At 43.3% G+C, this 16042-nt stretch overlaps 2 protein-coding genes across 3 annotated transcripts; both read right to left on the bottom strand.

The window, feature by feature from the left end:
* Positions 1-1076: 1076 nt before the first annotated feature.
* Positions 1077-2508, bottom strand: LOC120935349 (MAM and LDL-receptor class A domain-containing protein 1-like). Of its 2 annotated transcripts, none has more exons than XM_040347469.1 (4): positions 2295-2508; positions 1928-2184; positions 1676-1760; positions 1077-1251 (listed from the first exon to the last, which is right to left on the bottom strand). In XM_040347469.1, exons 1-4 carry the CDS (start codon positions 2458-2460, stop codon positions 1202-1204), a joined length of 558 nt encoding a protein of 185 aa, XP_040203403.1. In that variant the 5' UTR covers positions 2461-2508; the 3' UTR covers positions 1077-1201. The 2 variants fall into 2 exon arrangements, with proteins under 2 accessions (XP_040203403.1, XP_040203404.1); XM_040347470.1 differs by having other exon boundaries at positions 1077-1248; positions 2295-2506.
* Positions 2509-14815: 12307 nt separating this feature from the next.
* On the bottom strand, positions 14816-15747 carry LOC120935350 (MAM and LDL-receptor class A domain-containing protein 1-like). The gene is made up of 3 exons (XM_040347471.1): positions 15546-15747; positions 15179-15435; positions 14816-15011 (listed from the first exon to the last, which is right to left on the bottom strand). Exons 1-3 carry the CDS (start codon positions 15709-15711, stop codon positions 14916-14918), a joined length of 519 nt encoding a protein of 172 aa, XP_040203405.1. The 5' UTR covers positions 15712-15747; the 3' UTR covers positions 14816-14915.
* Positions 15748-16042: the final 295 nt, after the last annotated feature.

Genomic DNA, 16042 nt, shown 5'->3' on the forward strand with positions numbered 1-16042 from the left:
TGCTATGGGGGGGGACCCAGCTGTGCTGTGTGTGTCTATTGACATACACAGCCCAACCCCAACCCCTGTTCTCTGCTCACAGAAGCCAATGGCTTTTACTGCTGCTCTGTGAGCAGAGAGAAATAAGAGAGCTGCTGCAAATGGGCACAGCACTGGATCAAGATAGCACTCAGGTAAGTATACAGGGGAGTGTATATCTAACACATCTAAGACACCATATCCAAAAAAGGGTCAGAAAAACCCTTCAGGTCTCAGTAGCATAAGATGTGCCATCTCGAGTTACTCAGCTACCATCTGTAATCACCAGAGTGTACAGCCCTAACCAAATGCAGAAGGCATAGATTCTCTGCTCAGAATTCTCCATGGGAATGAGCAGAATTTCCTAGATGTTTTGACCCACATCCAAATACCATAGTAATGCCCAGAAGGTGGGTTACAAGTACACCAGCTAACACATTTTAGCAGACATAGATATTTAGCCAGATAGTTTATTAGCACATAGGTTATTGGCCAAGCTAGGCTGGGTAGATTTGACAGAAAGTGTAAAATGTCCCTAATAGGCCAGCTGTGTAAGGAAAATGTAAAGCAATCTGAATGTTTGTCAGAATTAAACGTTTAAATATTTCACAAACTTTACTTTTCTGTCAATTTTAGCTTTATACAGATTCATTCATATGCTACATATGCCTACATCTAAAGTCATTGCACGTAGAAAGGTCTGTTCTGAACTGGTTCATACAAATCCAGACCCAAATTGAGATTCATCATTTACATTTCTTAACCATTGAGGGTGGAACAGCTTGTTGAAAATAAGCTTGTTGAAAAATATTTATGTTATTCCATGTTCTCATTGTAAACAAAAAGCTGTGCAGTGATGATTTTATTTGGTGTGTAAAGCTGGCCATACATTAGTCGATTTTCAAATCATTCGTATGAATATTTGCATGAAAATCATTCGTATGAAAATTTGCTTGAAAATTCTCATCAGTACATTTGATGATATGCTGGACCACAGTCACTCTTAGAAATTAATTTATTCAAGAAAGAAATTCCATCCTGCTCCTTCGAATTTTCTTTCCACTGTGGATGTCAATTTGCCCCAATAACAATTACTAATTCAAATGAACATTCCCAAAATGAAATTCTTCTAACACAATTCTACTAGTGTATTGCCAGATATGGACTAATAAAACTACTCAAACTATTTACCTGTCGGTTTTGTAGTTACAGTGGTGGTGGTAGTTGTTGCTGCTAAAAAGACAAAAGTAAATTTTTTATCAATGCAGTCTTAGAATACACAAGCCAGACATCCTAAAGAAATGTTTAAAGCCTAGCTCCAACCATGTTACACCCATATTTAGGTTGTATCATGTCACATGGTTGCAAGCTGACCCCCCCCCCAAACCATCCCACTCCTGACAGTGTGCAGATGTTTTTTTTATCCTTGCAGCCACTGTCACTTTTGAAATCAATGCAGCTGTATGGTGCTCCACTCGCACAGCCACATTATTCATTCACAGAGATCTGTGAATGAATAAATAAACTACAAGCCCCATCTTCCTTTGTGGCAGTCATTTAATCATATTAAACTGAAATTCTCAGACTTTATTAGATATTATTTTAAGACTAGGAAATAACCAAGCAAATAGTCTGTCATGAATGGATCACAGCTTACCAGTACAATATCCTGGGTAAAAAGAAATATCATCTATAGCAACATCACTGCGGAAATCTTCACCTCTGACACCATCAATGAAAATCTGTTGACAAAATTCATGAGGTTATAGCTAATAGCCAGAACTGGGTTTATAATATGCCAGTGCAAAGAGCACAATGACTAAAAAGCACAATAACATACAAAAAGAGATCAAACTATTTGTAATAGATTTAATAACAATTCATTTGGCAAATGAAATACATTGCATACCTGGATAATATCACTTTCAGGCAGGAAAATCTTCTCTAAATACCACATGTCCCCATGATCTCCTTCTATAGTGAAGACATCTTCCAAACCATAATCTCTTAGTACTGACACCCTCAGCATCATGTATTTTGCTGCTCCATACATGTGATACCAAAACTGTAAGCAATGAGTTCCAGTGAAACAATTTGCAGGACTCTCCAATCTTGCAAAGTCTCCCTCTTCTGAATCCTGTCCATTAATGTATAGATAGTAGCCATCTGTTTAAATTAAAATATTAATGCTGAAGTACTTTTTCTGTTATGAACCATTATTTTGGGAGTTATATAAACTATTACAAACAGAGAAAGTAAGTAAATAAATGACTTACATCCTGTTGTGTGGTCAAATGATGGTCCAGTAAAATCGGAAGGGGTTGAGCCATTCCAGTGTATCCAGTCCATGTTATCACTCGTTGATTGTTTCCAGTTACACAAGTTCACATCAAAAGAACAATCTATATGGCATACATCTGTTTTAGGAAACACAGATAACATTTATGAGTTATATTGTGCATATTGTATAATGCATGTGCAAGCGTTAAAGCTGAACTTGAACATGTTTACTGTAGGAATATTTATAGAGGTGACCGAGTCGGCTGCTGACCCATTATTGTCAGTAGGCTGGGATACGGAGGTCACATTTCTATATTTCATAGCTGTAACTGAGAACGTTTTGTTTCCCTCTTAAGCCCCGTACAGACGACCAAACATGTCTGCTGAAACTGGTCTGCGGGCCAGTTTCAGCAGACATGTTCGGTCGTGTGTAGGCCCGAGCGTGCAGGATTCCAGCAAACATTTGCCCGCCGGGCCTTTTCCCAGCGGACAAATATTCCTGGACTTGTTTTAAAACAGTCCGCTAGAACTTCCGGTTCCGGCGCCTCATGGAGTGACTGCTCTCCTCAGCAGCTCCCGCCGCACGACTCAGTATCCAGCCTATAAAACCCCCTCGAGCAGCCATCCGAACCCCCCTCCACCTCTGGGCACATCCCCCCACGACCATGGATCGGTTCGTGGAGAAATCGGGCACCCGCAGCCATTCGGCCCAGACGGCGCCGCCGGCGGTGGCCCAGCCGCAAATCGAGGCCCCGGCTTCGGCCTACTCCGCTCCGCGGACCCCAGACGCGCCGGCGGCGACGGAGGTGAGTGGCGCTATCTCCCCCTCTCCTCCCTCACACGCTCCCTCACCCCAATCAACGGGGAACAGCACATCCTCACCCCACCAAGTGGGGGATAATACAACCGAGCGTATTGCTCAGGCCGTAGCTGCCCTGCTGAACCCCATGATAGCAGCTTCGGTGGAAAAAGCTGTAAATGCTGGGATGGCACAGATCAAGGCCCAGCTTGGGGAGCATGGTTCAAGATTAAATGAATTAGAACACCGCCTGTCTAGTGCGGAAGAGGATCTATACCATGCCCAGGCCATGGAACACGCACAGGACAAGACGAACCAATTCATTCTTCAAAAATTAGACGATTTAGAAAACAGATCCAGGCGAAGTAACCTACGTTTCGTGGGTGTCCCGGAATCACTTCAGGCCTCCGCACTCGCCGAGTTCTGCGCCCAGCGCATCCTGGAGGCGCTGGGCCTTCCTGGCCCTTGCACGGTAGAACGTGCCCACCGAATGGGGGCTTTTAATTCGGAACGCAAGTCACCGCGCCCGATCATAGCCAAATACCTAAACTACGCTGAAAAGTCCCTCATACTACACTCCTTTCGGCAGGCCCGCCAGCTCCAGATTGATGGTATAAAAGTGCTAGTATTTGCAGACTATTCCATTGAGGTCTCCAAGAAACGTAAGGCCTTTCAACAGGTTTGCTCTGAACTTTTCAAACAACAAATCAAGTTTACCTTAGCCTTCCCGGCTATACTACGCCTCAAGGCCCCGAATGGTGATCAGCTGACCTTTCAGGACCCCTCAGAAGCCGAAGCTTTCCTGCGGTCGCGGCACCCACACCTCAACCCCCAGACGCCCTCCAAGGCCCCTGCACTTAATCGTTCCCTGGACCAGAGAAGCCCGAGGAAGGAATCGCCTAAGCGTTTCAGAGCCTCGGCCCATGATCCGGCCTGGGCCACCGCGAGATGATTTTCCAGCGACCAGCACGCCCTCCTGGTTCTTATTTCTTCCCCCTGAGCGTCTTGCTACATCGCCAAGGAGTCCTCTGATCAAGTCCTGCTCATGCACCACTTGACCCCCAACCAACTGACGGCTCTCCATCCCCCTCTTGCCGACAGGACAGGTAGCGCTATGTGGTATACTATCCAGTTAACCCATTTTGGGTTTTGTTTTCTTTTTTTCTTTTGTTTATACCTCTGCTGTGTACCTGCATTACCCCGTTGATATGGTTCAGCTGTATTCATCCAGATTGTATCTCACTTGGATCAGTCATGCTCTCCCTATGCCCCCCTCCCTGATCGAACATATTTATATCTGTATAACTGTTATCAATGTTTTGAGTTATTTGCGCCTCCTGGGCTCACTGTACGCACTAACCCTGCCCCCCCCGCTATGGGCACTGCGTGTTAGCCGCGAGAAGCTATACCACTTAACCTTGGCTCTCAGGCATAGGCCACCTATGTCGTGACAAGGGGGCCTGCTCGTACAGTGACTCCATGTGGAAAAAAGTGAAGTTTTTGCTATTGGTTTTGTTACTTTTGTCATTTTCTTTCCAGCTCCTCAGTTTGCGCCCTCTCCCCCCTCCCCTCTCTCCCCCTCCCCCCGGCACTCACCTACACGCACCCTATACATCCCCTCCCCCTTGTGACTTACAGGTCCTGATCTGCCCTTACGTGGTGACCCCCCTTGGCCCCTTGTCAGATAATATCCGTCGTAAAAATACATCTCAGACCCCATTCCCGGAACCCCTAACATGAAAGTTATTTCATGGAATGTGAAGGGACTCAGATCCCCAAATAAAAGAATGAAGATCCTTAGACACCTAAAAAGAATCAAAGCGGACATAGCACTACTACAGGAAACCCATTTATCCGCATCTGATTTCCCGCGCATGAAAAAACTTTGGGTGGGCACGGTCCTGGGCTCTGAAGCGGTTGGCCGCAAGGCAGGTGTCCTCCTATTGATACATAAAAACCTTCCCTGCTCGGTTCTAGCGGTAAACTCCGATTCCCATGGCCGCCTATTATCAGCTCACCTCAAAATCGGTTCTAAAGAATTGGTCGTCTCTAACGTCTATGCCCCGAACAGCCCAGGCGGTCCGTTCTACTGTGAGCTATCTTCCTGGCTGCTGCAAAACACCAATCTTCCTCATTTGGTCGGAGGCGACTTTAATGATACCCTGCACCCAGTAGACGACAGATCCTCCCCTAAATGCTCCCGCTCAGGCCTTGACCCATTGCAACCCTCGCTATTTGTCTCCACGATGGACTCGCTTCACCTGCGAGACCTATGGCGTCTGACCCATCCCGCGGATAGGGAATTTACGTTCTATTCTAATCCCCATGCCATATTCACCAGAATAGACTATTTTTTCGCAATATCTGATCACGCCCCGATATCAGTCTCCCTGGACAACCTAGACCTTCCCCCCCAACCTATGCTATGGCGCTTCCCCTCCTTCCTCCACAACCACTCCGACTTCCGACATTTTATGGAGAAAGCCTGGCTGGAATACTCCTCGGCGAATGCCCCCCACATAGATAACCCAAACCTCTTCTGGGACGCCGGCAAGGCTTTCCTCAGAGGACAAATCATTTCCTACGCCACCTCATTTAAGAGAAACGCCCTGTCTAAGTTCAAATTAGTCAGTTCCCGTTTACATATAGCACAAAGAAACCTTTCTCTAGCTGACTCCCCTGACAACAGAGACGAGTGGCACGCAGCCAAACGGTCATTCAATACGTGGGCGGACACTCTAGAAACAGTTAAAAAGTCCAACTTAGATGCCTCGCTCCACAAATTTGGCAACAAGTCGGGTAAACTCCTCGCCAGACTCTGCAAAGGCGCCTTCACCCCAACCCACATCACCTCCCTAAGGGATTCGAGCGGCTCCGTCAAAACCAACCCCCCAGCTATCAACAAGGCGATGCTCCAATTTTACTCGGCCCTTTACGCCCCGGACCCCGTTGACAGATCGACGGCAAACGCCTTTCTAGAGAACTTAGACATCCCTCAGCTTACCCCCTCCCAATTAGAAAGCCTAAACGCCCCTATTTCTATTCACGAGATCTCCGAAACCATTCGCAAGCTTGCACCCTCAAAAGCCCCGGGCCCTGATGGCTTTACGGGCGAATTTTATAAGACCCTACAAAACATAGTGGAACCCACTTTACACAAAGTATATTGCAGCGTCTGGTCCGGCGGCCCCTACCTCCCTTCGGGAAACCAGGCTATTGTAAAGTTATTGTCTAAGAAAGGAAAAGACCCGCTCGAACCAGGCTCGTACAGACCGATATCCCTTCTGAACCTTGACGTTAAAATTCTTTCTAAGATCGTTGCCAATCGGTTATCAGATATCATTCCCTCCCTGATACACCCGGCTCAATCGGGCTTCGTAAAAGGCAGGACGGCCACTTTAAATATCCGTAAAGTAATGCTGGCTTTAGAACATGCTAAACAACACCCAGAAGGCGATTTCGCCATTATCACATTGGACGCGGAGAAAGCCTTCGACAATGTCAGCTTCGAATGGCTTTCTGTGTCCATGGAGAAAATGGGTTTCTCCGGCCCCTTCTGCCATCTTATAAATGCTATGTATGCAACCCCCTCTGCGAAATTAGTGGCCGCTGGCATTCTCTCAGAGGAATTCCGCCTCCATAAGGGGACGCGAGAGGGCTGCCCCTCTCTCCCCTTCTCTTTAATTTAGCTCTAGAACCCCTGTCCAGACACCTAACCCAAGTAGCGCCCCTTCACGGAATACATTCGGGCCCCCACGAACTGCGTTCGTCTCTTTTTGCCGACGATGTCCTCATCTTTTCGGCGGACCCCTCCTCCGATATGATCACTATCAAAACGGTTTTTGACACGTTCCGTCGCTGCTCTGGCCTCCGAATAAACTACTCCAAAAGCGAAATCCTACCATTAGGCTCCCGCCCCGACCCCTCCTGGACACGCCACTCCATCTTCACGGTAGCCTCCTCTCATATTACGTACCTCGGCATAAAAATTGGCAAACTGCCCTCTTCTCTGTATCACTTAAACTACTCCCCCTTGATTTCGAAACTATCTCAAGAATTGTCGAACTGGTCGGATCTGCCGCTCTCGCTCCTGGGAAGATGCCACTTGGTCAAAATGGTCAGTTTCGCTAGATTATTATACCCGATGCAGACTATACCCCTACTCTTACGCCATAAAGATATCAAACTTATTGAATCAGCTATCTCCAAATTCATATGGCACGGCAAGAGACCCCGCATAGCTATGAAAAAACTTTTTCTTCCCAGACGCGAGGGCGGTGTAAGTCATCCTAATGTCAGATTATATAATTTAGCATGTCTATTGAGAACAGGCTTAGATTGGATTTCACATTCGGCGAGGTATTCCAATTACTCACTAGAATCAGCCATGGTGCACCCCTTCTCCCTAGTGGCCCTTCTCCACTGTAAATGGAAATCGGTCAAACCCCCACTCCAGCATAACTTACTACTCAGGGACACGGTCATAGCCTGGAGGGAATCCAGAAAACTCCTGGGTCTGTCCCCCTTCGTATCACGTCACCTTCCTATTCAAGGCAACCCCGGCTTCCCCGCAGGACTAGACCACAAACCCTTTAAAATATGGCAGGAAAGGGGACTTACACTTTTCGCATCATTGTGTGACACCTCAACTGGCCTCCCTCTGCCTTTTACAAGAACTGCTGAGACGTTTGATCTACCCAAGGCTCACATCTTCCACTATTGGCAATGTGCCAACTACCTACGACTCTCGTGCACTGAGGCCTCGAAGCGCTTCCTCACTACTTTCACTGACAGGCTGCTTCTGGAAGGCTCCTATAGGATCTCGGACATCTACAAACCCCTGCTCCTTAAAGCGCTACCTTCTTTATCGTCCACATCTGCTGCAAACTGGGGCAAAGACTTTCCTGACGAAAACCTGATTTCCAAGTTATTACACGGCTACAATACTGTCCAGAGGATTACACCAAATGAAATCTGGAAGGAAACACAGTTAAAGATTCTCCACCGGGCCCACATCCCTTTTCTACACTCCTCGCAGGACGTGAACGGCGCCTCCTGCCCCTTGTGCCAACACCCGAAACCCTCTTTATCTCACCGGTTCTGGTCTTGCTCATTTATTTCAGCGTTTTGGGATCAAGTATTGGCCTACGTTTTTCAAATCACCCTACTGAAGTTACCCAAAGATCCTTTCCTCCTTATATTTGGATATTGGGACCCCCTGCTGCTACAAAGATCTCAGGTGTCCAAGACCTGTCCACTACTTTGTTTCCTTGTCGCACGAAGGGCTATTCTAAGAAACTGGATCTCTTCTCAACCCCCCTCCGCCAATCTGGTTGCACAAGACCTCCTTCTCCTCCTCTATAAGGAACGAGCCACCACCGACTTCCAGCGAGCCACGGAAAAATCCCGCTTTCTCTTAACCTGGCAACCTTTTATGTCTGCATCACTCTCCCAAGAGGACCTCAGCGCCTTTGATCAGTTTACTTTCTCGTATTTCAAGTCCCCTCCACCCACAACCTAGGGCGTCACCTAGCTCTCATACCACCGCTCCCGATTAATTTGTTCTGAACTGCTTCTACAGGTCTGGACGTCACCTCCCCCCTCCCCTCCCCCTCCATCTTGGTGCTCTTCTGAACGGTGCTCTATACATGGTGCCCCCCCCTCCTCACCTTATAGATTTCCTAGCTGTTAGAGCTCCCTGTATTCACTACTTAGATTCTTTGTTACCCATAACTGTTGACATGCCTAGAATCCATCATTTTTAGACTCACCCGGGTCGTATCCTCTGTTATGGGTCAGATCCCACCAGTTTCACTTACGTGTGGAGGTGGTGTCCTCTTAGGCATCCTCCTCCTTGTTTGGGGTTTGCGGACGGGGATCCCGCCTCTACCATGTCTCATACCTGACTATATGTCTGTTGGATTTATTGTTCCTGATCCGCTAGATACATTGTTCGCGGTTACATGTAGATATTATACTGCTGGGGCTGCGTCCCCATTTGCTATGTTCTTTTTTCTACTTGGTATTGTGGATTCTATTTGCTGTATTTGTGAAAACTTAATAAATACTTTTTGAAAAAAAAAAAAACAGTCCGCTGGAATCCTGCCCATTCAGACATGTTCGGTCGTCTGTACAGACCTACCGTACATGTCCGAGCGCCCGCCATCCCTCGCATGCGTCGAATGACTTTGAGGCATGCGTGGAAGCAATTAACTGGCAGGCCCGCCCACGTCGCCGCGTCATTGTCGCGGCGACACCGCGTCATCGACGCGGCGACACCGCGGACACGCCCTGTGTATTGTTTACGCGCGGCTTTCTATACGATGGTTAGTACAGCCATCGTACAGAAAGCCCCGGGCAGACATGTACGGTGAAAACGGTCCGGCGGAGCCGTTTCATCGTACATGTTTGCTGGTGTGTACACGGCCTTAGCAGTACATTGTGCAGAGGTATGCGAATAACAAAACGAACTGAACAGGATTATAAATATTTACATACAGTATAAGCATTTAAATGGTTTATTTAGCTCTGATAGATGTAAATAAAGTGTGTTACTCCAGTATTTCAAATCCCGATATACAGTATGTCTGTGATACCATGTATTATATTTAAAAGTATCCAGCTCTCTTTGCATCGCTTCATTTGTAAGAAATACATGGTGATCCTCAAAGTCCCTTGCTTTCCAATTTCAAACTGATCACACTGGGCATGGAAGCACATTCCCTGCAACGTGGTTAGTTTTCTTTTTGCATTGTACTCAGGAGCACAGTCTGCCTGTACTCCAATGGGCAGACTTGTGCTGAACTGCCCCCAATGCACAGCTAACATCCCACTCAGAACATTAGTGTACTGCTCTTTCTCAGTGTCCTGTTGACACATCCCTCTGCAGTCTCCACCCCACCTCTCAAAGCATCTTATGCAGCTGAGAAAAGAGGTCATGTGATCGCTTAAAGAAAAAAAAAGGTATTTATAAATAAAAACATGATTCTGCCATATGATTCAGGCATATTGATAATTAACAAGCATAGCTGAAAACAACATGTATTGTACCTTGATAGAATGAATAATATCAGTAATAGTGGACTGCAAAGAAAAAGTTGGGTGCTTGGTAAATGAGTGTCTGTTGCCAGTCTTAACATGAGAGAATCAGTAATATATGGAGTGTCTGTACACAAAAAAAAAAGTGTTTGTAAATCTAAAACTTTTTCTAGTTTTGGATAGATTGGGGAAGGGTTGGAATTTGTGTCCGTTTTTTTTTCTTTATCTCTGTGTCCCTGTAAGGATGAATCACCCCTCTATTTGTCATTGTGACCATAGTCAACATTGTCATCAAATTAATTTTACAGTTGTCACCAGAGCAAAAGGTGAGGGTCTGTAATGAGAATTCCCCTTTTAAGATTGCCTTCTTATCCAGGACAGGAGATCAGAGGAGTCTTCCCAATGAGACACAGGCATCAAAAAATAACCTGCCAGCGGTCTTAACCATTGTCTATTCTATCCAAAACAATTAAATAAATTAGATTAAATGCAATTAAAATAAATTAATACAATTGTCTATACATGCACTTTAAATTGGAATGGTAAGAATAGTGTTATTGTTATGTAAATAATGTTACTGTGATGTTGCTAACAGGAATTGTTTGTTAAAAATAAATATGTTTCAATATGAATAATATTGTAGATCATCAAAAGTATAGTGTTGTAATATTAATATAGATGTGTAGGCATTTAAAATAGTGTGTTATGTGTATGGCATGGTATATCTGTGTTACATACAGGCATTAAAGGTTACACATCAAAAGGTGTTTGCTGACCAAAAGGGTTAGTGGTCAAACACAGATCAAAGGAACAGCTGAAGACCCTTAGGCCTTGTACAGACGAGCGAACATGTCCGATGAAAATGGTCCGCAGACCGTTTTCATCGGACATGTCCACTCGGAGATTTTGGTCTGATGGTTGTACACACCATCAAACCAAAATCCCCGCGGACAGACAGCGCAGTGACGTGGCGGTGACGTTGACGCCGCCACGTCCGCAAACCAGGAAGGAAAATGCTTTCATGCATGCGTCAAATCCATTCGGCGCATGGGGGAGATTTTGGTCTGCTGGTCTAACCGGACTACTGGACACTATACATCTGTATCACTACATTTATTGGACACGTTTATGAGATCACTACATATAGTATTTCTGTGATTTATTCCATCAGTTCACATTAGCTACACATACAAAAGTGTCTACCAGTGACCATTCTATGTATTCAAATTATAGTTATTAGTTAATGACAATAACAATAATTAATTAATGACAATTATTTTTCTAAACAAAATTGACTACATGCAGGAGAGAAAATCATACATTATTTTAATTATGGACATTATGAATGCTTTTTTGAACTCATGCAGAAACAAAATTTAAATAATATTATATTCAAGTAAAGCCCAACAATTTATAAAACAATTCCTGAATTAAATGCCAGGCAACCGTATAAACATGTCTCATACAGAATATGTTTACATTATTTTTCATTTTTTTTTTCTTTTTATATTGTTATATTGTTATTACTATTATTATAGATAACAAAATATTTTCAAATTCAAATGTTGTATAGAGAAAAATAAAATCTAGTAAAATTATAAGAAAAGTTATGCACATTTACAACCTGTGTGCACTTACTGTATATGTGTATGTTAATGTTCAATGCATTTAATAAATGTATTTACAGTATGATAGCTGGGTGGACTTACACTCACTGTATCACCTATACATTTTAGTATATGAAAATGTGCACCCTGCACAGCAGTCATACAAATAACTAGTACTATTGTAAATCTAAAACTGGTCTGTGTAAGGGCTGCAATCTATAATTAAAATTATACATTTTAAGTGTAAGTCAGATTTGCATGACTTTTATTTATGTCAAACCGTCATGTAAGTATGCATGACTTCCAATTTATTATCAAGGTCTTACAATGTATAATAACAAAATAAATAGATTTATTATAAATAATACTCAACTCTTTAAAATGAGCAATATATTTACCTGGTGATGATGTGGTTTTAGTTGATGACACAGTAGAACCTACAGATACAAAGACAAATTGTCTAATAACTATTTATAACTACAAATTTAACAAACCGCATATTTTATGATCACAGAGCACACCTTATCCAAATGCAAAAGTAAAACTGTCTGCACAGATTTGTCCACAGGAAAGAGCTATGTGGCCCAGATATATTGATGACATGTTCACTAGCAAGAACATTTCACAGAGCAGATTAAGCAGCCAGCTTATGTATTAGCACATGGGCTTACCCAGTTTAGACTGCTCTCTAACTCTCTTGTTTTTGTTCCTCCAATGCTCACCTTCAGGACCTCTCCAGAGCCTCTCCAATCTTCTGGAGCTCTCTACCTCTATTTGTCTGGCTATGTCCTACTATATGCACCTTTAAGTGATTCCTGAATACTCAAAGCAGCTAAAGCAGTTGTAAAGGCTTTTTTTTCTAAAATAGCAAACATGCTCTACTTACCTGCTCTGTGCAATGGTCTTGCACAGAGCAACCCTGAACCCCCTTTTCTGGGGTACCCCACCAGTACTCTTGGCTCCTCCTATTATTGGTGTGCATCCATATAAACTCTATAGCAAGCTGCTTGCTATGGCGGGGGGACCCAGCTGTGCTGTGTGTGTCTATTGACATACACAGCCCAACCCCAACCCCTGTTCTCTGCTCACAGAAGCCAATGGCTTTTACTGCTGCTCTGTGAGCAGAGAGAAATAAGAGAGCTGCTGCAAATGGGCACAGCACTGGATCAAGATAGCACTCAGGTAAGTATACAGGGGAGTGTATATCTAACACATCTAAGACACCATATCCAAAAAAGGGTCAGAAAAACCCTTCAGGTCTCAGTAGCATAAGGCCCCATACACACCATAGAATCCATCCGCAGATAAATCCCAGCAAATGGGTTTCAGCGGATAGATCCTATGGTGTGTACACGCCAGCGGATCTTTATCCGCGGATATATCTCCCCTGGGATGGATTCCAGCAGATCGGATATTCGCTGACATGCAGAACAAATCCATCTGCTGGAATCCATCCCAACGGATGGATCCGCTGGTCTGTACAGACTCACCGAATCCATCCGTCCGAAGGGATCCCCCGCATGCGTCGTAATGATTTGACGCATGCGTGGAATTCCTTATATGACAGCGTCGCGCACGTCGCCGCGTCATAATCGCGGCGACGGCGCGACACGTCATCGCAAGAGGATTTCGGCGTGGATTTCAATGCGATGGTGAGTACACACCATCGCATGAAAATCCGCCGAAATCCACGAGAGGATTTATCCGCGGAAACGGTCCGCTGGACCGTATTCGCGGATAAATTCTATTGTGTGTATGGGGCCTAAGATGTGCCATCTCGAGTTACTCAGCTACCATCTGTAATCACCAGAGTGTACAGCCCTAACCAAATGCAGAAGGCATAGATTCCCTGCTCAGAATTCTCCATGGGAATGAGCAGAATTTCCTAGATGTTTTGACCCACATCCAAATACCATAGTAATGCCCAGAAGGTGGGTTACAAGTACACCAGCTAACACATTTTAGCAGACATAGATATTCAGCCAGATAGTTTATTAGCACATCGCTTATTGGCCAAGCTAGGCTGGGTAGATTTCACAGAAAGTGGAAAATGTCCCTAATAGGCCAGCTGTATAAGGAAAATGTAAAGCAATCTGAATGTTTGTCAGAATTAAACGTTTAAATATTTCACAAACTTTACTTTTCTGTCAATTTTAGCTTTATACAGAGTCATTCATATGCTACATATGCCTACATCTAAAGTCATTGCACGTAGAAAGGTCTGTTCTGAACTGGTTCATACAAATCCAGACCCAGTCTGGCTCATACAAATTTAGATTCATCATTTACATTTCTTAACCATTAAGGGTGGAACAGCTTGTTGAAAAATATTTATGTTATTCCATGTTCTCATTGTAAACAAAAAGCTGTGCAGTGATGATTTTATTTGGTGTGTAAAGCTGGCCATACATTAGTCGATTTTCAAATCATTCGTATGAATATTTGCATGAAAATCATTCGTATGAAAATTTGCATGAAAATTCTCATCAGTACGTTTGATGATATGCTGGACCACAGTCACTCTTACAAATTAATTTATTCAAGAAAGAAATTCCATCCTGCTCCTTCGAATTTTCTTTCCACTGTGGATGTCAATTTGCCCCAATAACAATTACTAATTCAAATGAACATTCCCAAAATGAAATTCTTCTAACAATTCTACTAGTGTATTGCCAGATATGGACTAATAAAACTACTCAAACTATTTACCTGTCGGTTTTGTAGTTACAGTGGTGGTGGTGGTGGTAGTTGTTGCTGCTAAAAAGACAAAAGTTAATTTTTTATCAATGCAGTCTTAGAATACACAAGCCAGACATCCTAAAGAAATGTTTAAAGCCTAGCTCCAACCATGTTACACCCATATTTAGGTTGTATCATGTCACATGGTTGCAAGCTGACCCCCCCCCCCCCAAACCATCCCACTCCTGACAGTGTGCAGATGTTTTTTTTATCCTCGCAGCCACTGTCACTTTTAAAATCGATGCAGCTGTATGGTGCTCCACTCGCACAGCCACATTATTCATTCACAGAGATCTGTGAATGAATAAATAAACTACAAGTCCCATCCTCCTTTGTGGCAGTCATTTAATCATATTAAACTGAAATTCTCAGACTTTATTAGATATTATTTTAAGACTAGGAAATAACCAAGCAAATAGTCTGTCATGAATGGATCACAGCTTACCAGTACAATATCCTGGGTAAAAAGAAATATCATCTATAGCAACATCACTACGGAAATCTTCACCTCTGACACCATCAATGAAAATCTGTTGACAAAATTCATGAGGTTATAGCTAATAGCCAGAACTGGGTTTATAATATGCCAGTGCAAAGAGCACAATGACTAAAAAGCACAATAACATACAAAAAGAGATCAAACTATTTGTAATAGATTTAATAACAATTCATTTGGCAAAAGAAATACATTGCATACCTGGATAATATCACTTTCAGGCAGGAAAATCTTCTCTAAATACCACATGTCCCCATGATCTCCTTCTATAGTGAAGACATCTTCCAAACCATAATCTCTTAGTACTGACACCCTCAGCATCATGTATTTTGCTGCTCCATACATGTGATACCAAAACTGTAAGCAATGAGTTCCAGTGAAACAATTTGCAGGACTCTCCAATCTTGCAAAGTCTCCCTCTTCTGAATCCTGTCCATTAATGTATAGATAGTAGCCATCTGTTTAAATTAAAATATTAATGCTGAAGTACTTTTTCTGTTATGAACCATTATTTTGGGAGTTATATAAACTATTACAAACAGAGAAAGTAAGTAAATAAATGACTTACATCCTGTTGTGTGGTCAAATGATGGTCCAGTAAAATCGGAAGGGGTTGAGCCATTCCAGTGTATCCAGTCCATGTTATCACTCGTTGATTGTTTCCAGTTACACAAGTTCACATCAAAAGAACAATCTATATGGCATACATCTGTTTTAGGAAACACAGATAACATTTATGAGTTATATTGTGCATATTGTATAATGCATGTGCAAGCGTTAAAGCTGAACTTGAACATGTTTACTGTAGGAATATTTATAGAGGTGACTGATCCATTATTGTCAGTAGGCTGGGATGCGGAGGTCACACTTCTATATTTCATAGCTGTAACTGAGAACATTTTGTTAACCTCTTAGCAGTACATTGTGCAGAGGTATGCGAATAACAAAACAAACTGAACAGGATTATAAATATTTAGATACAGTATAAGCATTTAAATGGTTTATTTAGCTCTGATAGATGTAAATAAAGTGTGTTACTCCAATATTTCAAATCCCGATATACAG

This window comes from Rana temporaria, chromosome 4, assembly GCF_905171775.1.
Source record: "Rana temporaria chromosome 4, aRanTem1.1, whole genome shotgun sequence".
In the NCBI taxonomy this organism is placed as follows: Eukaryota; Metazoa; Chordata; class Amphibia; order Anura; family Ranidae; genus Rana; species Rana temporaria.